The 22,306-nt window shown below is 53.8% G+C and overlaps 2 protein-coding genes across 5 annotated transcripts in view; both read left to right on the top strand.

Annotated features, from left to right (window-relative positions):
- Window positions 1-14,951, top strand: part of Sik3 (SIK family kinase 3) — a 180,470-nt gene extending 165,519 nt beyond the window's left edge. For 2 of the 4 annotated variants that reach the window (XM_048343895.1, XM_048343892.1), the window contains 6 exons: window positions 1,362-1,701; window positions 2,734-3,599; window positions 12,391-12,554; window positions 13,181-13,313; window positions 14,038-14,209; window positions 14,737-14,951. In XM_048343895.1, the coding sequence (XP_048199852.1) occupies window positions 1,362-1,701; window positions 2,734-3,599; window positions 12,391-12,554; window positions 13,181-13,313; window positions 14,038-14,209; window positions 14,737-14,764 (1,703 nt within the window). In that variant the 3' untranslated portion in view covers window positions 14,765-14,951. The remainder of the gene's footprint in view (window positions 1-1,361; window positions 1,702-2,733; window positions 3,600-12,390; window positions 12,555-13,180; window positions 13,314-14,037; window positions 14,210-14,736) is intronic. The other 2 variants (XM_048343894.1, XM_048343893.1) reach the window with 2 other exon arrangements.
- A 6,089-nt stretch (window positions 14,952-21,040) lies between these two features.
- Window positions 21,041-22,306, top strand: part of Apoa1 (apolipoprotein A1) — a 1,508-nt gene continuing 242 nt past the window's right edge. The window contains 5 exon segments of the mRNA XM_048340989.1: window positions 21,041-21,083; window positions 21,267-21,322; window positions 21,324-21,421; window positions 21,880-22,117; window positions 22,119-22,306. The exon segment at window positions 22,119-22,306 is cut by the window's right edge and continues 13 nt beyond it. Of these exon segments, the coding sequence (XP_048196946.1) occupies window positions 21,041-21,083; window positions 21,267-21,322; window positions 21,324-21,421; window positions 21,880-22,117; window positions 22,119-22,306 (623 nt within the window).

Below are 22,306 nucleotides of genomic sequence, written 5' to 3'. Positions count from 1 at the left end.
GACTGCTAAGTCTGAATATGTACTTAAAAAAATATTGTAAAGATGATGTGTACAGAGGGGTTACAATTGCATAAGTAAGGTGTTGAGTACATTCAGTATTACCCCTCCCACATTTTCTCCTAGTCCTTCCCCAACTCCCCTCCCTCCCAAGTTGTAAAGTTCATTTCCAACATAGTGTCTAGTGAGTATCACCCTTTGTCCCACTGTTTCTGTTTGTTTCCCTTTCCCTTCCCCAAATCAGATAATCTTATATACAAGACAAAGGGTATAGAAATAAAAAAAAAACACAGTTACAACAGGGAATAAACCAAAGGAAAAAAAGAAAGAACTGCAAACAGTACACCAAAACCAACTCTTGTTTCCATTTCTTGGAGTTCATTCCAATAAGCATCATTTTATATGGTAATATGCACATAGCTGTTGAGCTGTTGTGATCCTTTGCTAAGAATATCCAAGAAACAACAACCCCACTAATAAGTGAGCTGAAGACTTAGGAGAGACTTCTCTGAAGAAGAAATAAGAATGGCCAATAGACACATGAAAAAATGGTCAACATCTGCAGCCATAAAAAATGCAAATCAAAACAACATTGAGATGCCACCTCACCAGAATAACGGATGCTGGCGGGGATGTGATCAAAGGGAACATTACTACACTGATGGTGTGAATGTAAACTTGTTCAACCACTCTGGAAAGCAGTGTGAAGGTTCCTCAAAAGACTATACATAGAGCTCTCTATGACCCAGCAATCCCATTCCTGGGCATTTACCCAAATGACCACATACAAGGCCACGCTAAAGCTACTAACACAACCATGTTCATTGCAGTGTTATTTACCATAGCTAAGATAGGGAATCAGCCCAGTAGATGAATGGATCCAGAAAAGGTGGTATATATACACAATGGAATTCTATGCTTCCATCAGAAAGAATGCCATTACACCATTCATAAGGAAATGTAAAGACTCAGAAAAAATTATAATAAGAGAAGCAAGCCAGACCCGAAGAAACATAGGCTGCACTTGTAATAACTAGGATATGAATGTGTACTTGAACCAGATCTCTGGGCCATTTGTAGAGACATTCAAGTTTGAGATGTGTTCTCTATTTGAGCTACTCAAAGTATAATCCACAGAGCAGCTTTCAGAGCAACTTTTTGGATATACAAACTTGGGAATCCTTGCTACCTACTGAGTCAGTGTCGTCATAGGACGTCATAGGAATCTGTTAGTTTGTTTGAACAAGTCTTGTCTTACTAATGTGCACTAAGTTTGAGAGGACTTCCAGAGGCTGTCTGATGTGAGTCTCCCCATTGGTTCTGTTGCTGGGTTCGTGATCACTCTGGGATCTCTTTCTTTCCAGGTGCTGCACCTCCCTCTCAGTTTCAAGGCTTACCCTCTCGAAGTGCAATCTTCCAGCAGCAGCCTGAGAACTGTTCGCCTCCTCCCAACGTGGCACTTACCTGCCTGGGCATGCAGCCGCCCACCCAGTCACAGCAGGTGACCATCCAAGTGCAAGAGCCTGTTGACATGCTCAGCACCATGCCAGGAGCTGCCGTGAACTCCGCTGGGAGGGGCATCTCCATCAGCCCCAGTGCTAGCCAGATTCAGATGCAGCACCGGGCCAACCTGATGGCCACCTTCAGCTATGGGCATCGACCCTTGTCCAAGCAGCTGAGTGCTGACAGTGCAGAGGCCCACAGGTAAGGCTGCCCAAGGATACCCAGCCCTCTGAGCTAGGCAAGAGGAAGCCCCTGAGCAGGATGAGCAAAGGCAAGAAAGAGAATGGGTCTGATGAGGTCTGTTTCACCCTTTCTAAAAGCAGGGTGGTGGGTTTAGGGTGAACTAGAAATGCTAATGAGACAGGTGAAAGAAACCCCCTGGTGGCATATAAAGAAGAAAATGCCAGTTCCCCCTGTCTCTTCTTGTGGGAGCCTTCTCTCTCTGTCACTCTTCTGAAAGATTGAGGTCTTCATAGCTCATGTGATCTTTCAAGATCACATGCTGCCTTTGAAGTAATGATATTCCTAGGTCCCTGAGTTCCTTGAATGATTGGGAAAGTGAGTAAGGGGTGTGGGGTGTGGGGTGTGGCCTCCTCTTCTGAGTGAGGGTGAGGGGTGTGGCCCCTTCTGAGTGAGGGTGAGGGGTGTGGCCTCCTCTTCTGAGTGAGGGTGAGGGGTGTGGCCTCCTCTTCTGAGTGAGGGTGAGGGGTGTGGCCTCCTCTTCTGAGTGAGGGTGAGGGGTGTGGCCTCTTCTGAGTGAGGGTGAGGGGTGTGGCCTCCTCTTCTGAGTGAGGGTGTGGGGTGTGGCCTCCTCTTCTGAGTGAGGGTGAGGGGTGTGGCCTCCTCTTCTGAGTGAGGGTGTGGGGTGTGGCCTCCTCTTCTGAGTGAGGGTGAGGGGTGTGGCCCCTTCTGAGTGAGGGTGAGGAGTGTGGCCTCTTCTGAGTGAGGGTGAGGGGTGTGGCCTCCTCTTCTGAGTGAGGGTGAGGGGTGTGGCCTCTTCTGAGTGAGGGTGAGGGGTGTGGCCTCCTCTTCTGAGTGAGGGTGAGGGGTGTGGCCTCCTCTTCTGAGTGAGGGTGAGGGGTGTGGCCTCCTCTCCTGAGTGAGGGTGAGGGGTGTGGCCTCCTCTTCTGGATGTGGGTGTTCCCCGGCAGTCACAGTCGTAGCTGTTTTCCCGGGGTGTCTCATGCACGTGTCACACAAATGTCTGGTACTCACTCCCTTTTGTATCTGCAGCTTGAACGTGAATCGGTTCTCCCCTGCTAACTACGACCAGGTGCATTTACACCCCCACCTGTTTTCGGACCAGTCCCGGGGCTCCCCCAGCAGCTACAGCCCTTCAACAGGAGTGGGATTCCCTCCAACCCAAGCCCTGAAAGTTCCTCCACTCGACCAGCTCCCCAACTTCCCTCACCAGACGCCACACTATACTACATCGGCACTACAGCAGGCCCTCCTGTCCCCTACGCCACCAGACTATAGCAGACACCAGCAGGTACCCCACATCCTTCAAGGACTGCTGTCTCCCCGGCATTCACTCACTGGCCACTCGGACATTCGGCTGCCTCCGGCAGAGTTTGCACAGCTTATTAAAAGGCGGCAGCAGCAGCAGCAGCAGCAGCAGCAACAAGAGTACCAAGAACTGTTCAGGCACATGAACCAAGGGGATGCTGGGAGCCTGGCTCCCAGCCTCGGGGGACAGAGTATGACCGAGCGCCAGGCTTTATCTTACCACAGTGCTGACTCCTATCATCATCACACCAGCCCCCAGCACCTTCTGCAGATCAGGGCGCCAGAATGTATGTCCCAGGTTTCCTCACCCACCCCAGCCCACGGGTATGCACACCAGCCTGCACTCATGCATTCGGAGAGCATGGAAGAGGACTGCTTGTGTGAGGGGGCCAAGGAGGGCTTTCCAGACAGCAAGCGCTCAAGCACACTGACCAAAGGTTGCCACAACAGCCCTCTGCTCTTGAGTACCGGAGGACCTGGGGACGCTGAGTCTTTGCTAGGAACCGTGAGTCATGCCCAGGACTTGGGGCTGCATCCCTACGGACATCAGCCCACTGCTGCATTCAGTGGAAATAAGGTGCCCAGCCGAGGTAAGAGCCTGCCCTAGGCCACGTGACTCAGGAGTGCCAGTAGTTTCTACTTGTGCTCTGTGTTCCTAAGTAAAACAAGTTTCCTATAGCACCTTCCACACCAGTCCCATAGCAGTCTTCCACACCACCTGCCTCTAGCAGGTTGGCGTTATTTAGCTGGTATGAAAGAACACCCAGTGAGTCTGTTGTGCCTCTCACATGCCACACAACAAGTGTAGTTTGTGCACCAGTCTGGGAGAAGCAGGTAGAAAGTGGTTATTAGTGGATAAAGAGTCAGTTTTCCAGATCTAATGATAAAATTATGGAGACTAATGAACATTAAGATGTATTATCTGTTTTCCCTATTTGTATCATGGTTTCCTGCGATTCTGAAATTCAGAATGCCACCAAAATAGCTACCACTGTAGAAAAGTCAACTAGCACTAGGAAACTTGGATAATGTTGGAGCAGGAGTCAAAAGCAGTTCTTGCTGGCCCTTATCTCTACCGTGAGAAAAGTAATGTTCTCATTTAAAGCCCTGAGTCTCATTTTCCTCATCTGTGAGAAGGGGACAGGGTGACTAATGCTCCTTTGCAGAGCTCTGGGAAGATTCAGACATCTTCGTGCCTCTACGTAACGTGTGTGCACAAAAGAATTCGTGATGAAAATGTATTAGTATGAAGTGTTAGGAGCTAATCATCTGCCACTCCACTGTCACGAGGGCCTTGTGCTATTTTGTCACATATTACTTTAGAATTCATGAGTACATTCATCACCATGGGAAGGAGGTAAGGACTCCTGTCAGTCATTCTCAGGAATGTAATTCTATCAGCATTCAGCCGAGACCGCCAGGAGGGATAGCCACAGGGAATAGCAATGGATGTGTCCCCAAACTGCATTGCCCACACTGAGCTTTCCTTCTGTCCTTCTTCCTGCATCTTCTCCTCTGCCCTGAAAGTCACAAACACCTCAGCTCTGTGGGGAATCAGATCTTGTAGCACAAAGCTGGTTACGTGAAGAAAAGAAACCTGATCATTTCAAGTGTTCTCTGATAGGAGGGAAAGTAGATCCCAAGCTTTTGAACTGATGGCTCTGTGTTCCTTGTGGCCACTGTACTCCAGGTGGCTGGGCTATGGAAGCTTCCAGAACAGGTCTGATGTGGAGTGGCAGACAGACCTGGGGGGATGTCCACTAGGAGAGGGAACAGCTGAGGAGAAGCATCACAGAAGCTCAGCTTTGCTGCATTTGCGTTATGGGGAAGAACTAAGACCAGGATGGGAATGGCAGCAAGCGTCGGCTCCTAGGAAGAACCCTGGGGAGAACTGTGCACAGAACGGGCTGCCTCACGGCTGCTCGCCCTCCAGCAGAGGAAGGCATGGCCAGGTAGCCGGGCACACTGTGGAAAAAGGTCCCTGTGCCAGTCAAAGCTTCTAGCAGGTTGGCGTTATATAACCGGTATGAAAAGAACACCCGGTGAGTCTGTTGTGCCTCCCACATGCCACACACCAAGTGTAGTTGGTGCGCAAAGTCATTCAGTTCTCTTCTCTCTGCATTGCTGGGAATCCAACCAAGGGCCTCGTGCATACAAGGCAAGCACTTTCTTGATATTGGAATCCATTGTATAAGCGGGATTTCCCTATGACGTTTCCACACGTGTGTACAGTGTGTGCTGATGAGCCTCACCCCCTCCTCCACTCCCTCGTCATGGTTCTGTTTCCATACATGTACATAGCCGTGTTCATCCGCATTCACCATCTCCTATAGCTCTTCCCCCTCCCGCTGGTAGCCACCCCCCACATCAAACCCCATCAGACCCCGTTGGACTTTCTTATCGTTTACCTTTTAAGTTTGTATTCATTGCACCAAGGGGTTTCAAATGTGCCTATGTTACAATTTGCTCAAAATAATCCTCCACTGCCCCTCCCCATCCCAGCAGCCTCTGTTGATCAAAAGTAGGCAAGCACTGTGACCCCTCAGCTGTACTCCCAGCCCTCATTTAATCCTGAAAGGTCACTCATCCCCATATTGCTAAAAAGACAGTTGGGGCACAGAGATCAGGACCGTGGCACAGGGTCAAAGCCTGTGCATAGTAACTAACCCCCCTCCACCCCGGCAACTCAGTTCACTCCAGCAGCGTGTCCTGCCGTGCCGAGCACTGCTGGAGGAGCCCGGCTGGAGCCTGCCTTCCCTCCCTCCTCAGCCTGGACTGCCTTGCATTTAAATTGCTTTGGGGCTGGGGGCGTGGGTCAGGTGGTAGAGCCCCTGTTTGGCATGTGCAAGGTCCTGGCTTCGGCCCCCATGTTGGAAAAGAAGAAGGGAATGTTGAACTACCTTTGAGTATGTTACCTGGAAGCTTACTTTCTCTGATTTCTCGTCACCTTCCATGCTGTGCTTGGAAAGGCAGAAGGTCTCATCTTCACTGTTGTCTCCTTGGCGTCAGAAGGCAGCTCTGCAGGCTACCCAATGCCAGCAGTAGCAGGCTATGGTGGGTGTTGGGTGGGAGCATTTAGGGGGGGAGAGGTGGGCTTTGCAAGAGAATAGGGTTACGTTCCAGCAGTTGAACAGCATTGGATATAAAGAATTTTGCTGTTTGAGTTTGGGAGAATGTCTCAAGGAAGCCTGAGGGTCAGGGAGCAGGCTTGCTTCATTTGGAGTGTCGTGTCCCTGAAGGAATTAGAAGCTAGGTGGAGAGATTTCTAAAATGCAGCCTGTAGGCTAGGTCCAGCTGCCTTGTGTCAAGAGGACCTTGGCACCTGCTCAGTTCCCCTGGCAAGCAGAACAGTCAGAGGGCAATTCCCGGCCCGCCACCTGGTCCTGGCAGAATTCCCTCTTTCCAATGGGGGCTTTACTTCAGGGCAGAGCTTTAGTGTTCTAGGTAAGCTTTCGCCAGCTCGGTCCTGCTTCTTCCTCTAGCTCACAAACTCATTTTCCTCCTCCATACTTCTTTATATCCATCACCATCACTGCCGTTATCCCTTGCAAATATTTCTGTGCATTACTGAAGGACCAGGGAATATGCTTGCTACTTGGGAGGCAGAAGCAAGAGTATCATCAGTTCAAGGCCAGCCTGGCAGTTACAGAGACTTTATCTTCAGAATTTTTAAAAACATGAAAAAAAAATACAAGGTTGGAATCTTGGCTCAAGTGGTAAATCTTTTGAATGTTTGAAGCCTTGGGTAAAATCCTCATTACCACAAAAATAAAAAGTACATCCCTAAAGGTTTCATTCAAGGCTGCCCTGGCCTTATTGTCTTGTTTCCAGTCTCTCTGTGTCCCCCCACACTGCTTTTTAAAATTCATCTTTTCCCTCTGACCTTTCGTAAGAGCTTTCCTAGAAGCTCAGGCCTTCGCTCCTGCCGCGCTTGGTGGCAGAGACAAGCTGCCTTCCTTGTTACCCAGTTTGCTCTGAAGTGGGCTTCAGTCCGCTACAGCTCCCCCTCTCCCTCTCTTTCGAGACTAGGTCTCATGTGATAGCCCAGGCTATTCTGAAACTCATGATCCTCCTGCCTCAACCCGAATGCTGGGATTCCAGGCATGAACCACCATACCTCGCTACATTTTTACTTCAAAGAATTTTGACCGATCATCCGCTGTCACTTTTGCCTAGAAAGGGTTATAACGCCATACTCCTCTACATCTTTGCAGGCAGGCAGGGAGGAAAAAAGCTGCTAGTTCTTTCTGTGACCCTCCACCTCTGAGTAGTTACTTACTAGTCCCAAGCACTCCACTGTTCCTTTCATGGTAGAATAATAACACAATGATAGTCGTTTAAAAGGTGTGGCAGGTGTTGTGAGAATGCAGAGAAAAGCTGAGGGACATTCCTGCAGGGAACTACTCCTTCTCCATAGGGAAAGAAGTAATAAATGGATGCAACAAGTGCTACAAGAGGTGACCCATCTGGGCACCGGTGGCTCACGCCTGTAATCCTTGCTACTCAAGAGGCTGAGACTTGAGGATCGAGGTTTGAAGCCAGCCCAGGCAGGAAAGGCCATGAGACACTTATCTGGTTACCCTGCAAAAAGCCAGAAGTGGAGCTGTGGCTCAAGTGGTAGAGTGCCATCCTTGAACAAAAGAGCTCAGGGACAGCACCCAGGCCTAGAGTTCAAGCCCCAAGACTGGCTGAGAGAGAGAGATGGTGGTTTGCATCCGCACTGCACTGAGCAACAGCTGCCCAGAGCCTCCTTTCAAATGCATAGACATTTCAGAGCAAACCCTGCCTGCCAATCTACACGGAAAAGTAAGGCTTGTCTTCCTTTCTCAGTGTCACGTAGACTTGATTTCCAGATGTTGCAAGTAAATACAACAGCACAGCCAGTTTACTCAGCGAGATTGCCACCTGGAAACCTCAGCAACCCACATCCTCTTCTCTTGAGTTCCGTCCGATGCAGCCTTCCTGCTCCAGGCCTCCTGCGAGAGGACAGCCTGGGAGGTTGAGGGGCTACCCCACAGCCTTAAGCGGAATAAGCAAACATGTCATTTCTCTCATTTGTGCTCAAAAGCCCAGTAAATGAGTAGGATGAGTCAACATTGACAGATTCAATAGAGAGTTGCGCAAGCTGCCCGGAAGTTCCCTCGGCAGGCGGTGGTGCGTAGGGTCCTGTGCATGTCCCTTCTGCAATGAGATGGCCACCCAGCCCTCTGCTCCTCGAAGCCTCGCTGAGGCAAAGGCTTTCGTGTTGACCTCTCGAAAGACACGCAACAATCCTGCTAATTGCTGAGGTGGCATAAAGGATGCTGAGGGGTTGAGTCCCTAGGCCAATGGGTTAGTCTGCCCATGCCCACAGCTGGGCAGTAGTCTCATCTATGGAGGACTTCTAGACAGGGGCTCAGCATTCTTTTTTTTTTTTTTTTTTTTTTTTTGCTAGTCACGGGGCTTGAACTCTGGGCCTGGGTACTGTCCCCTTCCACTCACGGCTAGCACTCTACCACTTGAGCCACAGCGCCACTTCTTGGGCTCAGCATTCTGCTGGACATAATACCTGACTTGTGTAATCCTTTACATCTCATAGAGAGCCTTTCATATTGATCTTGTTGTTGTTTTCTTCTTGAGTCCTCAGCTGTTATTTTTCAGACAGGTAATTTGACAGTAAGGAGAGGTTGCAGAACCTACCCAAGTTGAGATACAAGTTCTTAATTAGCTCCCCCAAACTGTGACAGATACCTGAGAAAATTTGTCAATAAGGAGAAAAGGTTTACTTTAGTTCCTGATTGCAGAGGTTTCTGGCTGGCTGGCTCTGTTGCTAAGGGGCTGGGGTGGGGGCTGAGCATCAGGAGTGCGAGGTGAAGGGAAGCTGCTAACCCTATGGTGGCAAGGAAGTAGAGAGAGGAGGGGCTGGGGCCCAAGTCCCCTTCAGGGACACACCCTCAGGGACCTAACTTCCTAAGTTTCATTGCACCCCAGATGGGGAGTCTGGGAAGAGAGCAGATCAGCATGATTTTGGCAGAGCCAAAAGGGTATTGAGTATTATATATGGAAAATCCTCAGTCTTAAGTATTAAAAAAAAAGAAAAGGAAGAAGCAACAAAACATGGTCCACTAAAACCAGAGTCCTCTAAACTAGGAAGAAAGGCACCAAATACCAAGAACCAGGACTATATGCATTTTGTTAACTTTGCCCCTCTCCTCTTGTTTGATAATGATCCCCAAACAAAAACATACTAAACAGAAGAGGCACTGGTGTTTTCCTTTGGGGAAAGCAAGGAGATGCAGCTAGTGAGGTTTACAGCCACCACTGTGTCAAGGTTAAAGGAGGGAAGCCCCCACCCCCAGAATTGAGTGGATGGAGGGGGGGGAGATGGAGTGTAGGTAGTAGCAAATACTTGGAGCTGGGCGTGGTGATGTACACCTGAACTCTCTCTCACACTTGGGAAGCAGAGGAAAGAGCATCAGGAGGTCAAAGCCAGTTCTGTGCTACATGGTGAGACCGTGTCTTAAAACAACAACCAAAAGCAAATTTAAAAAGAAAGAGGGAGGGAGGAAAGGAAGGACAGAGGAAAGAAAGGAGGAAAGGAAAGAAAGACTCAGCTGCTGGCGCCGTGTCTTGGCACCACAAAGCCAGTGTTCACCACCTCTGCCTCCTGCTGCTTTAAGTTGGCCCAGGGGCCACGTGACACCCGCGTCCCCAGAATTGGCTGAGTGATCAAGACGGCTGAGCTAATCCCATACACCAAGTAGGTGTTCTCGTGAAGGCTTACTTTTATCTTCTCTCGGCTGACTTTTTGCTTTCAGTAGCAAAATAGCTGGCTTCTAGCTTTTCCTTTGACCTGTTTACTCCAAGAACGTTCCAAAAGATATCTCTCTATCTTCCTTTGGGAGTTGGGAAGGCTCCCCACCTCCTCTGATTTTTCCCCTTGCATTCCATGAGCAATGTACAGGCCATTCACCTCCTTCCCCCCCCCCCCCCCCCCCCCCCCCCCCGCCTCCACCTAGGCCTAACCTTGGCCGTCACAGGAGTCCACTTGATTATAGATACCGGAAACTCTTTGCCCAACACTTAGGTATTGTATTTGCTTTCATTGTCCAAATAGATACAAGAATGGCACAGTTAACATTAGCTGTGTTCGTGTTTCACACCTGTAATCCTAGCTGCTTAGTTTGAAATCATTCATGATCAAGGTTCAAGACCAGCCTGTGTAAAAACTGCTTAAAACCCCATTTTAACCAGTAAACAGCTAGACATGGTGCCATATATCTATCATTGTAGCTACATGAGCTGTATAAATAAGAGCATCGGGTCCAGGCTGGCTTAAAAAGCAAGCCCCTGTTTGAAAAACAACAAAAGCAAAAAGGATGGTGATGTGAATCAAATGGTAGCAAACACAGGGAAGTTGTTAAGTGCTATGATTAATGCCTGTCATCCTAGCTACTCAGGCTGAGATCTGAGGATCCTGATTTGAATCTAACCTAGGGAAGACAAATTAAGTCCTAAAGACTTAGCTCCAGTTCATCAGCAAAAAGCCCCAAGTGAAGATGTGGCCTAAGTGGGGTAGAACATCAGACTTAAGGGAAAAAGCTAAGTGAGAGTTTGAGACTCTGAGTTCAAGCCCCAGTACTGGCACAAAACAAAACAACCAACAAAACCAATTTATGTTCCAATTCCTAGCCCTTAAAGACTAAAGCCAAAAGTGTTACCAGGAGAGGGTCCTGTTAAGTTAGGTACGGCCTGGATATTTTCTTGGCTGACCTTGCTCAATAAGAAATGTTCATTCCTCCCCCCACCCAGGAGGTCCATCCATATTAAGAGCATTATTTATTGACATCAGTTGAAAAGATAACTATCAGATACTTACTGGGTGTAGAACACTAGTCTGGAACACTGAAGGCTTATAGACATACATAAGAAATAGTTCTTGCTCTCAAAGAACTTCCCAGTGGGGCTTCTATGGCTCACACCTGTCATCCTAGCTACTCAGAAGGCTGAGATCTGAGGATTGTGGTTATCCGCGGTTTGCAGTTTGAACCCAGCCTAGGGGAAAAAAAAAATCCCTGTGAGACTCTTAGCTGCAATTAACCACTCAAAAACCAGGAGTGGTGCTGTGTCTCAAAGTGATAGTGCTATCCTTGAGTGAAAGAGCTCAGGGACGGAGCCTGTGCCCCAAGTTCAAGCCCCGTGACTGACAAAAATGAAAAATAAAGCAACAAATTCCTGTCTAGGAGTAATTAAGACAACTCCACAGTTGAACACGGACGGTATCAGATAATGCTAGACAGTCTGCTGAAGTTGGAAAGAAGAAATCAGGAAAAATGAAAAAGTATGGATCTGTTTCTATTGGAAAGGGAACATTTCACAAAGATGACAGCATTGGAGTGGACCTGGACGGATGTATGGATTTGGGCTGGCGGGAATGGAGGTAGAAGGATCTGGCGTGTCTTGTAGGCAGAGGGAGTGGTGAGCGCAGGCGCAGAGGCATGGGACTGGGAATGAGTAGGGCAGAATTAAATGGCTCCATCGGACTAGAACTCAGGACGTGTACAGGTGGGTGACAGGTGTGCCAGGCTGGTGGGAAGATGGGGCAGGGGCCGTGTCGGGAGAGGAAGTGTGTGGACACTCTAGATAGAGGAGTTGTTGTATGTGAAGTGACAGGATAAGCCAGGCAAGACTTCCCACTGCCATGCGGGTACATCCTTTAGCCTTCAAGGACCACGAGTCTTTCAGGGTCAGGAATAAGGTAGTGACTGCAAAAGCGTAACCCTAGAAGATTAGGCAAATGAAGCACCCACACCAGGGCGAGTGAAGGAATGGCAGGTTATGGGGGAACGGGAGGAGTCTGGAGTTGGAGTAAGTGCTGTGTACAGCCGGGTGTACCGGGGAAGGTGTCTAGCAACGGCTGGATGCGTGGATCTGGAGCTTCAACGAGCCTCTCAGGACTGCTTACGGTAGAGGCAGGAGAGTTGACGCCATGGAGCTAGACGACAGGAAGGTGAAGAGCGCTTGCCTGTGGAGGCAGGGCAGCACTTAGGGAAGTAGAGGGAGGGAGGACTGAGCTGGAAGCTGGAAGGAGAAGGGCGTCATGCCCTCCGAGGCAAGCCCATCATCGCTCTGCACGTCTTGCTTCAGGAACTTAGCACGGTTAAGTCACTGGAGAGATGAAGAAGGACGTGACCCGACCAGCCCGCTAGATGGGATTTTCTGCCCGTCCCTTCCTAGAGAAATTCCTGCTTGTTGTAGGGCCAGGGGTGGTCAGGCTGGTCTGGGCTGCTCTGAGCCCCAGTAGCAGGCAGCTGGGGGTGAGCGGCGAGGGCCTGCGCCCCCTCCCCATCCCCGCGGGGAGAAGCTGTCGGCCCGCTCACCCTGCTCTGCTCTGCCTCTCAGATGCCGTCCTAGGGAACTGCATGGATGGAAGCCCTCCGGGACAAGCGATGGAGCTGCCGGATCACAGCGGGCTGGGGTACCCGGCGCGGCCCTCCGGCGGTGAACACCACAGGCCCCGGACCCTCCAGAGACACCACACAATCCAGAATAGCGACGACGCCTACGTGAGTCAGTCCCGCCCACCTCCCGGAGGGAGGGAGAGCCTAGCACTCCCAGGAGCCGCCCCGCCCGCCCCCCTCCATCCAGCGCCTCTGGGAACCATGGGAGCCTTTCTTTGAATAACGCTCCGACCAGCCTCCCCCGCCTCAGGCTGGGGATCGCAGCACTTGCCAGCAAGTCCGGGTGTGAACCTCTAGATTCTGGCCCAGCAGGGGGACGCGCCGGGCACCCAACCTGCTCAGGGCACCCTTGTCTTCCAGGACAGGCTCCTCCCGTGACACCAGTGTGGCAGTCACCAGCCTCACGTGTCTGTGCAAACATAAACCCAAAGTTACACAAAAGGCCGTACAAGTTACCCCTAGCCCCAGGCAGCTAGAGACGAGCCCCACCGTCACGGGGAGTCATTGCGCAGGGCTGCCTGGACAGGCCGAGAGGGGAGGGGAGGGGAGAAGCGAGGAAGGGGGAGAGGAGAGGGCAGGGCTAGGAGCACGTGTGTGGTGCGTGCCAGTGCACCTGCTCAGAGTGTCCCCCGACGCTGGCGATGCAGGGGAGCTGCTGCCAGGGCTCTTTCAGGATCCAGAGCCCCCCCCCCCCCCCCGGGGTGCTCACGCTTCCTGTTCCTGGGCTGCAGGTGCAGCTGGATACCTTGCCAGGAATGAGCCTCGTGGCTGGGAAGGCGCTGAGCTCGGCCCGGATGGCGGATGCGGTTCTCAGTCAGACGTCCCTCATGGGCAGCCAGCAGTTTCAGGACGGAGATGATGAAGGTGAGGTGCCTGAACCTCGGCGCCGGGGAGTCCCGCAGTGTCTCCCTCCGTTCTCCCCGGGGGTCCTAACCTCTGCTGTGGACAGCGGAGCCACAGTGTGCCCTGGGGCTCCCCCAGGACACTCATGGGCTGAGTGTGTAGGGAGGCGGGGCTCCCCCAGACCCCTCGTGGGCTGAGTGTGTAGGGAGGCCTGGCTCCCCCCCGGGGCTCCCCCAGGCCCCTCGTGGGGTGAGTGTGTAAGGAGGCCCGGCTCCTGGCTGAGAACGGGGCATCGTAGCCCATGTCCGTGTCCGTGTCCAGCACCTCTCACAGCCTTTGTGCTTCCGGTTAGAGCGCTTGTGTCCTAGCAGAGCCATGGCGCCTCTCCTTAGGACCGGGAAGGGAGGGAAGGCCTAGGCCTGGCCGTGCGCCGGTCTGCAGGCAGGCCCAGGGCCTCATGGTGAGAGCAGGAAGCGAGCATCTGCTCCGAGGGACCCTGGCTTCCCGAGGGGCGGGGGGGCTTAGCATGATGGCTGGATGGAACGGCCGGGCTTGGGGAGCCGCGGCACGGCTGCCATGGCCCCGTCCCCGGCAGGAGCCTGGCTTCGGAGGAGCCGCACTGGGTCTTCTCGCACACACAGCAGCCCCTGCCCTCTGTGTCTCCCTGGCCCCCCCCCCCCCCCCCCCCCCCCCGCCCTCCATCCCTGGATGCCTGCTAATTCCATGTGTTCTTTTGGTCTTTCAGAATGTGGGGTGCACCTGGGAGGTCCCAACCACCCAGACCTGAGTGATGGCAGCCAGCATTTGAACTCCTCTTGCTACCCGTCCACGTGTATTACAGACATCCTGCTCAGCTACAAGCACCCCGAGGTCTCCTTCAGCATGGAGCAGGCGGGCGTTGTAACGAGAAACCGAGAGTAAGTGCCGTCCTGGCCAGTGCCACCCAGCCCGGTGGCCCAGTGGCAGCCTCTGATCCCGTCAGGTGACACTTTGCATGTGTGCCGTTCTTCCGCGCATGCGCACCGCGGGGGGGGGGGGCGCGTGCAGAGGCAGGCAGGGCACAGTCCCCCCCGTGACTGCCGCTGACAGAGGTGCTCTAGACCTCCTGGGGACCATGAGTCTGGCTGCAAAGGACAGAGCTGTCCTCTGGCCAACTTGCTTAAGTGCTGAAGTAAGAAAACACATCCAGCCGTACAGAACAGACTAGAAGAAAGTGAAGCCGTCGAGGCGACTGTGTAGCACAGTCTCAACACAGCCAGCCTCTGAAAGCACGTGAGGTAAAATGTGGAAGGTGTCTATTTGAACAGCACCTCCAGACTGCAGAGCTGGGGTGCAGCCTCGCCTGGTCTGCCCAGGGCCTCAGGCTCCATCCCCAGTGTAGGGGTGAGAGCAGACTTCAGGGGAGTAATCGAGTCAAACGCATCCCGTGTCTGCTTTGTTGCAGATCGCGTGCAGCTCGGGAAGAAAGCTGACTGTAAACCACCAGTGTCCAGCCGCGCCGCGCCTCTTTGCCATTGTGTTTCTCCCTGCCAGAGCCTCGCGGCTCCTTCCTCCCGTCGGGTTCATCAGCGCGCGCTGCTGTGTGGTCCTGAGGGCTTTGCCATGTTTGCTTGTATGACCAAGTCACCAAGGAAATAAACAGGAAATCCATGTTCTCCACCCTTCGTCCAAGTGTATTTGGTGTGTTTGAGTTGGTGGTTTCTTTTGTTTTCGTTTTGGGGTTTGTGATTTTTTGTTTTTGTTGTGTGTTTTTGGTATCTTCTTTTGGAAATGATTTTTTTTCTGTCTTTGTTGATCTGTCTTTGTTGTTTGTTTCTGGTTGTTCTGTTTCTCCTTCTTTCCATTTTTAGACAGGAGAGCAAGCAGTTAGAGGTTGGAGACCAGGGGCCTCAGGGTCACCCGCCGAGCACCCCCTCCTTCTCCACAGCATTCTGCAAGAGCAGACACTGGCTGATAGCTTCTCCGGAAGACTGGTGGTCTTCCGGCCACTAGAAAGCAATCAGAGAACAAAAGAGAGAGGGGACCCCCCAAGCCTGGGACCTACTGAAAACACGTATGGCCCAGCAAGACCGTATCCGAGCTTTAGCACAGAGGTGAGGGGTGACCCGGCCCTGGTGGATTCCAACGAGGGGGTGCCGGTCTGAGTCCCCTTTGGTGTGTAACTCAGTTTCCCTCTGTAACTTGCACACTTGTAAACCTTACCATCCTGCTGGCTCTACCCTGGATTGAACACCCAACAGTGGTGCTCCATGCTTTTTGTATCATCTTTCATTCTCATTTTATAATGTGCTATAAAGGGATCGTTTCTCCATGTATACCTTTCCCTTTCTGCCTCTTTGTCACAGACAAGAATAAGAATAAGAGGTTGTCATGGGTCCAGCCTCTCCTGACCTCTTCCTCCACCTCATCTTCTGCTTCCTCCTCTTCCTCCTCCTCTTCCTCTTCCCTCAGCATCCTTGGCACCTATATTTTAATTCTTGATCCTATAGGAATTGTTTTTGATAAATGTTGATATTATTATTATTGTTATTAATAAATAAAGGCAGAGGCTTTTTGTTTAAAAGAGAAATGCTTAGCCAGGTTCTGTTCCGATTTGAATTGTGACTTGCACCTTTGGCGTTGTGATTGTGAGCAGCTCTTCCCCGTGCCAGTGCCAGTGCCAGCGCTGTGGCGGCCGTTCCCGCTCCCGCAGCGCGTGCGCGCTCTCTAGCCAGCGCCTCCCTCCGCGCCTCGCTGCCTCTCCGTCCTTAGAAACCAAAGTCTTGTCTGCTGCTTGGGAGCTGAGACGGGGTCTGGCTGCTCTCCTGATCTCCACAGCCAGAGACACGTGTTCCTTATGGTGACTGCGAAAAGAGTCGAAGGTCCCCAGCCCCTTGTGTCTTTCACCCTCAATTTGCACAGAAGAAAGCGGGTACCCAGCATGGCCTCCTGACGTCTCTGGCAGGGACAGCGGCAACTCGGCTCCTGGGCCCACAGTGCTTGGCGTGGACTGCCGCACGCGTGACCTGCCGCACACGTGACCTGCCGCACATGTGACCTGCCTTCCCACGCCCCCAGCCGCTCCTCTGCCTGGCAGAGCCCTCGTCAACTAGCCAGAGAGGGGCTTGCCAAGAAAGCGCAAAAGGAAATGGGCAACTTCTGTGGGCTCGTTCCAGCTGACTGCCCCCCGCCCGGCCCCGCCGCCCGGCGCCCCCAGCCCGATCCATTTACAGGGTCCTGGAGGTGCGGAAGACAGAAGCCGCCGCCCAGACGAGAGCCAGGGAGCCTATTAACCGTGCCATCTTGCGAACTAGACTTTTAAAAACACCATTGCTTTGTATTGTAGTAATCAATATGCGCAGTATATGTTGAATGTATATGAATATACTTTCCAAATTCTGTTCTTGAAAAATGTCAGAGGTATTTTTTTTTCTTTCTCATTTACGTTGAACTAAAGAAAAAAAAAATCTCCAGACTCAAGTTACTAAGACCTTTTGTCCTTGTTTGTGTGGGGCTTTTACAACTTAGTAACTTGGATGGACAGTAGGAGGTTGTGAAAATAAAAACTTGATTATGTTCTAATGCTGATGTGTTACTTTGTGGTTCAGAGTCTAGCTGGGGAGAAACACCTGGCAGGTGGAGCTGGAGAAGGCTCGGGCTCGGGGGTTCAGGGTGGGGCTTTGAGCCGTTCCTTATCTCACCTTGCATTCTGAACCTGGCATTCTTTAGAAACCTAACTCAGCTTCACACTGTGTCCCAGACGCCGGCATGGACTCTACCCCCTCCGCAGGGAGCACTGGTGTTTGCTGAGTGGATGGAAAACAAAATCCTAGGCATGTTCCTTGGGAAGGGCCGAGGAGGGCCTCTCCACGGGCCCCCACTGGAACCTTGGTGGGGTGATGGGTTGCTCCAGCCTGGCGATGTGGTACCCATGCGTGCAATCGGACAGAAAGGGGGCTTGGGCTCTAGAATGGCAGGTAGGATGCCCTGCGGGTGCCGGCAAGGCCGAGAGAACGAATGAAGGTCTTCTGTGAAGAGAGCTTAGGAGCATGGAAACGCTGGGTGAGGAGAGGACTTGGAAGCCTGCAAGTTCATGGCAGGAGGTAGGAGAAAGTGTCTGTGGGACTCCAGCCCGGGCCTATGAGGTTCGAGTCTACCCAGTCGACCGCCACCTGGTGAGCTGAGTCTCTGGAACCAAGCAGGCCTAGGCCCCAGTATATTTGCCATACATGCCGCTTGGCTAAAAACCAGCCAGGTGACTGGGCTGGAGGTAGGCTGGACTCCCACCAGAGTGGGCAGAGTGCATCTGAATCTAGACCTGGAGACTTCCGGCTCTAGGGAACTGAAGCCATGTGGGGACTCTTCCCTGTCCTCCTCCCATGCCCAGACCCATCTTCCCCAGCCACAAAGAGAAGACTCGGGCTGGCCGTGCCTCCCCCATGCTGGTCAAGGATGAGCTCTCCTGCCTGGGAGAAAGGGCAGGAGGATTGGGCAGCGTTGGTGACTGCCCTGTGGCCCATCTTGGGGCTGTGCCACAGGATCTGCCAACAGAACGGATGCATAGGAAATACTGATGTGGGGGGTTGTTCTGTTTGACTCAGAAGCACCCAGCCCCAGCTCGTCCGTCGTGACCCACCTCGTGTCTCGGGTGAGCTGAGCAGGTCTGGCGTGGGCCGAGGGGGAATTCTGCACTGTCCCCGCGACCAGCTCCTTCTATGACCCTTTGCCAGTGCCATTCGTCTAGCAAATATTTGGCGAGTGTCGGGTAGGTACCAGGCCTAGCGAAGGACGGGGTCCTCCCCCGTGCAGCCACATCAACACATTGGGACATAAATTGTGAAATGGATTGCTAATCGCGGAGCAAAATCCACTCCTTCCACCTGCTGCCAGCGATCCCCACCTGTCGAGGGACCCGGGGCTGGCGCTTGGTGACACATTCACCAATGGGCACTCAGGAGACCCCAGATGAGGAAGAGATGGAGGGCGCACATGGACGGAGCTGCACCTGGTCAACCGTCCAATCCCTGAGCACCTGACCTCTCCAGGAACTGTAGTGGGATGCAAGTCTGATTTTGTTGGTAGTTTTTCCAGAGGCCTCTGTCAGAAAGACTTCTTCCTTTTCAGAATAGTAAGGAGTGTGGACGACTTTAAGCCAGGGGTGAAGGAGGATACACACCAGTGAACGTGTATATGGGAACGCTTTCCTTTCCCTGATGGCTTGAAATCCCTGAGCCGAAAATGGCCCTGAAGAGTCCCAGGGTTTGGGAAGCCAATGGGTCACCATCAAAGGAATGGTTCCCAGCCCGGCCAGTGTGAGTCCTAACCGCGGAAGGACTCCCAGTTAGCTCTTAGCTGCTTTGAGCTGCCATTTTCTGATGGGCAAAATAACAAGGGGGGAAGTCTGACCTCCAGCCTTATGGAGTCAATGTTAGATAGCAGGTTTGTCCCTGGCATTTCAGTACTAAGCCGAGGAGAAGGACAAACGGCTACTAGCTGGGAGCCCATGCTTCTCAGACCCCCACATGCCCGGCTGGAGTGAGCTCCCGCCCCCAGAGCAAGGAGCTTCTCTTGGCTGACCCCCAGGGATGTGCCCCCCTCCCCCAAATGCTCAACCTCCCTGCGCTGCACAGACGGCTGGCTGGCCCGCAGCCCTTGGCTGATGGCCCTTCCCAGCATTCCCTGCCTCTCGTCTCCCTCCTTGCTATCACGTGGGGACCCCTGGGGAGCCCACGCCAACCACCTAGCTCAGGGCCTTCATCACAATGGCCAAGCCCTTTTTGCCAATTAAGGTAAGAGTCATGGGTGCCTGGAATTAGGACAAGCATACACATCCTTGGAGAGCCGTGTCCTACCTACCACAGTGACCCAGTGGCCCCGATTACACCCGAGAGATGGCATGTTGTGTCACGATGATAAGAAACTGAGGTGTGGGGACATTATGTAACTTGCCCAAGATCACATAGCTCCTAAGTGGCAGAGGAGGGACTGAATGCTAAGGGCTCTGGTTCCAAAGCCTTGGAGACAAAGGCCTGAGCCAGGCTGAGCCAGCCAAGGCCCGGAGTCCAGCCACTCCCAGATCTAGCAGACAGAGATGCCAGGCTGGGTTCTAGAAAGCTAGGGAGTTTCCTATGGAGACGGTGAGGGGCATATTTCTGCCCTGGGTCCCAAGTCCGGAGACATAGGTTCCAGGTCCAACCCTGCCTCTAACTCGGGGATGAGAAAGGTTGAGCAAATTCCTCTTCAGTTTCTCATCCAGAGACAGTGGAATGGGGAGAGGCTGAAGCAGCCGGTCTCAAAGTTCCTCTTAGCTTGGACGTCTACAGAGGTCCTGTTTGTGATCCACGGGTGGGAAGGCCCAGGCTTTCCTGAAGAACACATACAACATGGCACGGTGGGCCTCAATCAACACGCACAGTGCCTTCTATTTATAGGTGCTGGGGGAGGGTGTCCTTATACCTCTGATGTGTGTGTGTGTGTGTGTCTGTGTGTCTGTGTGTCTGTGTGTCTGTGCGTGTGACTAGGGACTGAACTCAGGGCCTTGTGCTCTAGGCCCTAAGTACTCTACCACTTGAGCCACACCTCTAGGGCTCCATTTTGCAGACAGGAGAGTGAAGCTCAAAGAAATCACTGTTCCACACTCCACCATCACGCGGGCAAAGCAACAAACGCCAGTCCTTCTCCCACGTCTAGTCCACGTGCAGCTCCTCCAGGACGGTAGAATTAAATGCTTTTGCTTTGGTTCTGAGATGATTCCCTCCCTCCCTCCCTCCCTCCCTCCCTCCCTCCCTCCTTCCTCCCTTCTTTCTTCTTCCTCTCTTTCTTCTTACTGCTTTGAGGTAAAGGGTCCCGGCAGGTCACAGGTGAAGCTATATTTGGGGTGAACGAGAACAATATACACAGGTGACAAAACGAAAAGTGGGCCGCCTCATGTTGGCCTCCAGCGCGTCCATGGAAACATCAGAGGGGTTTTCCACCTCAGCCTGGGCCCCTGAGCCACTGGGCCTCAGGTTCCCTTGGGCTTAGGGTTGGGGAGCCCCATGAAGGTGTCCCCAGGGAATGGTGCCACCCCCGGAGGAGCAGAGTGGAGACCAATGTGGTGGGAGAAGGAGCAGGGGCAAGGCGGGCTGGGCAAGGATGGATTTCCTGGAACCCCAGAAGATGGCAGAGGGGGCAGTGTGAAGGGAGGAGTGGGTCACTCCCGGGCCTCCCCCCCTGTTCTGAGGGACAATGGCACCTCCACACCCCCCCAGTGGGGGAGGAGAAGGGGCTAAATGCAGCTGCTCCTCAAGCCCACGGCCCCTCCTCTCCTGCCCCCACCCGAACCCTTGACCCGGGGCCTGCAGCCCCCGCAGCTTCCTGTTTGCCCACTCTGTTTGCCCAGCCCCGGGGACAGAGCTGATCCTTGAACTCTAGGTTCCACATGGCCGGGACTGAGGAGCAGGGGCTGGGCTGGGGCTGAGCTTATCAGCCTTCCCGCCCAGCCCCTGCCTGGAGACATAAATAGGCCGGGGAAGAACTGGACAGAGAGTCCGAGACCACTGACAGAGCTCCAGGGAGGTGAGTGCTGCTCCCTGCCCCGGGGTTCTCTGCCCACCCCCCCCCCCCCCGGCTCCAAGCACTTGAGACTGGGGCTCTGGGTGCCCAGGACCCTCTCCCACTCTCAGCCCCTCCTGCCAGCCTGGCTGGACCGGGGTGGGGGGGCTTCTATACGACAGAGCCCCCCCTCCACCAGGTCCCTCTTCTCCTCCAGGTCGTGCGCAGGTTGCAGGATGAAAGCCGTGGTGTGGGCCGTGGCTGTGCTTTTCCTAGTGGGTAGGTGTCTCCCATCTTGAGGCCGGCCCTGGGGGGCCGAGGGGGGGCACTCCTCGCTCTCGGGCACTGGAGGAGTCGGGCTCCTCTCTCTCTGGTCCCTCCCTCCCGCGCCAGGCCACACGGCAGAGCCGGCCTGACCTGTGTGTGTGTGCGCGTCTTCCCTCCCTCTTCCCTCTGCACCAGGGGGCGAGGCTCGGCATTTCTGGCAGCACGATGACCCCCAGACTCCCTGGGACCGGGGTGAAGGACTTTGCCTCGGTGTACGTCGATGCCGTCAAGGACAGCAGCCGAGACTACGTGGAGCAGTTTGAAAACACTCCCTTGGGAAAACAGATGAAGTAAGACCCGTCCTGGGGCCTGGATCCAGGGACAGGCTGATGGGGGGTGGGGGGGGTGGACGAGGCCACAGCCATACGGGCCCCGGGCCTGGCCTGTCGTTGGAGGAGCCCTAGCAGGGCTGGAAGGGGCCCCCCAAGCCAGGTGGGCCAGGGCACTGAATTCCGCCTGCAAGTGCAGCTCGCCCTTCCCCCACCCGTCACCCCTGCACCGGGGGAGCGGAGGATTCTCAGCAGCGGCCCCGCCCGTCTGTGCCTCAGGCCAGCGTCGGGGTGGGGTGCGGAGGAGGAACGGGGTGCGGGTGTCAGAATGTACGGGGTGGCGGGGGGCGGGGGAACTAGGACTATACCTGCAGTGCACTGAGGGTCAGGCGATGCCCGGGGAGCCCCGGGGTGCCTGCGGGGCTCCCCGTCGAGTGCTCTCCCCGCGCCCGTGTCCCCCCCCCCCCCCCCCGCTGCAGCCTGAAACTCACGGAGAACTGGGACACGTTGGGCTCCACCTTCGGCAAGCTGCGCGAGCAGCTGGGCCCGGTGACCCAGGAGTTCTGGCAGAACCTGGAGAAGGACACCGAGTGGCTGCGGGCGGAGATGGGCAAGGACCTGGAGGACGTGAAGCAGAAGGTGCAGCCCTACCTCGACGAGTTCCAGAAGAAGTGGCACGAGGAGGTGGAGCGCTACCGCCAGAAGGTGGGGCCCCTGGGCCCAGGATCTGCGCGAGGAGGCCAGCAAGAAGCTGCAGGACCTGCAGGGCAAGCTGGCGCCGCTGGGCGAGGACCTGCGCGACTCCATGCGGCAGCACGTGGACGCGCTGCGCACGCAGCTGGCGCCCTACAGCGAGCGCATGCGCGAGCGCCTGGCCGCGCGCCTGGCCGCGCTCCGCGACAGCCC

Source organism: Perognathus longimembris, chromosome 3, assembly GCF_023159225.1.
Source record: "Perognathus longimembris pacificus isolate PPM17 chromosome 3, ASM2315922v1, whole genome shotgun sequence".
Classification (NCBI taxonomy): domain Eukaryota; kingdom Metazoa; phylum Chordata; class Mammalia; order Rodentia; family Heteromyidae; genus Perognathus; species Perognathus longimembris.
The sequence above is the reverse complement of the archived record's forward strand: the minus strand, read 5'-3'. Positions and strand labels throughout refer to the sequence as shown.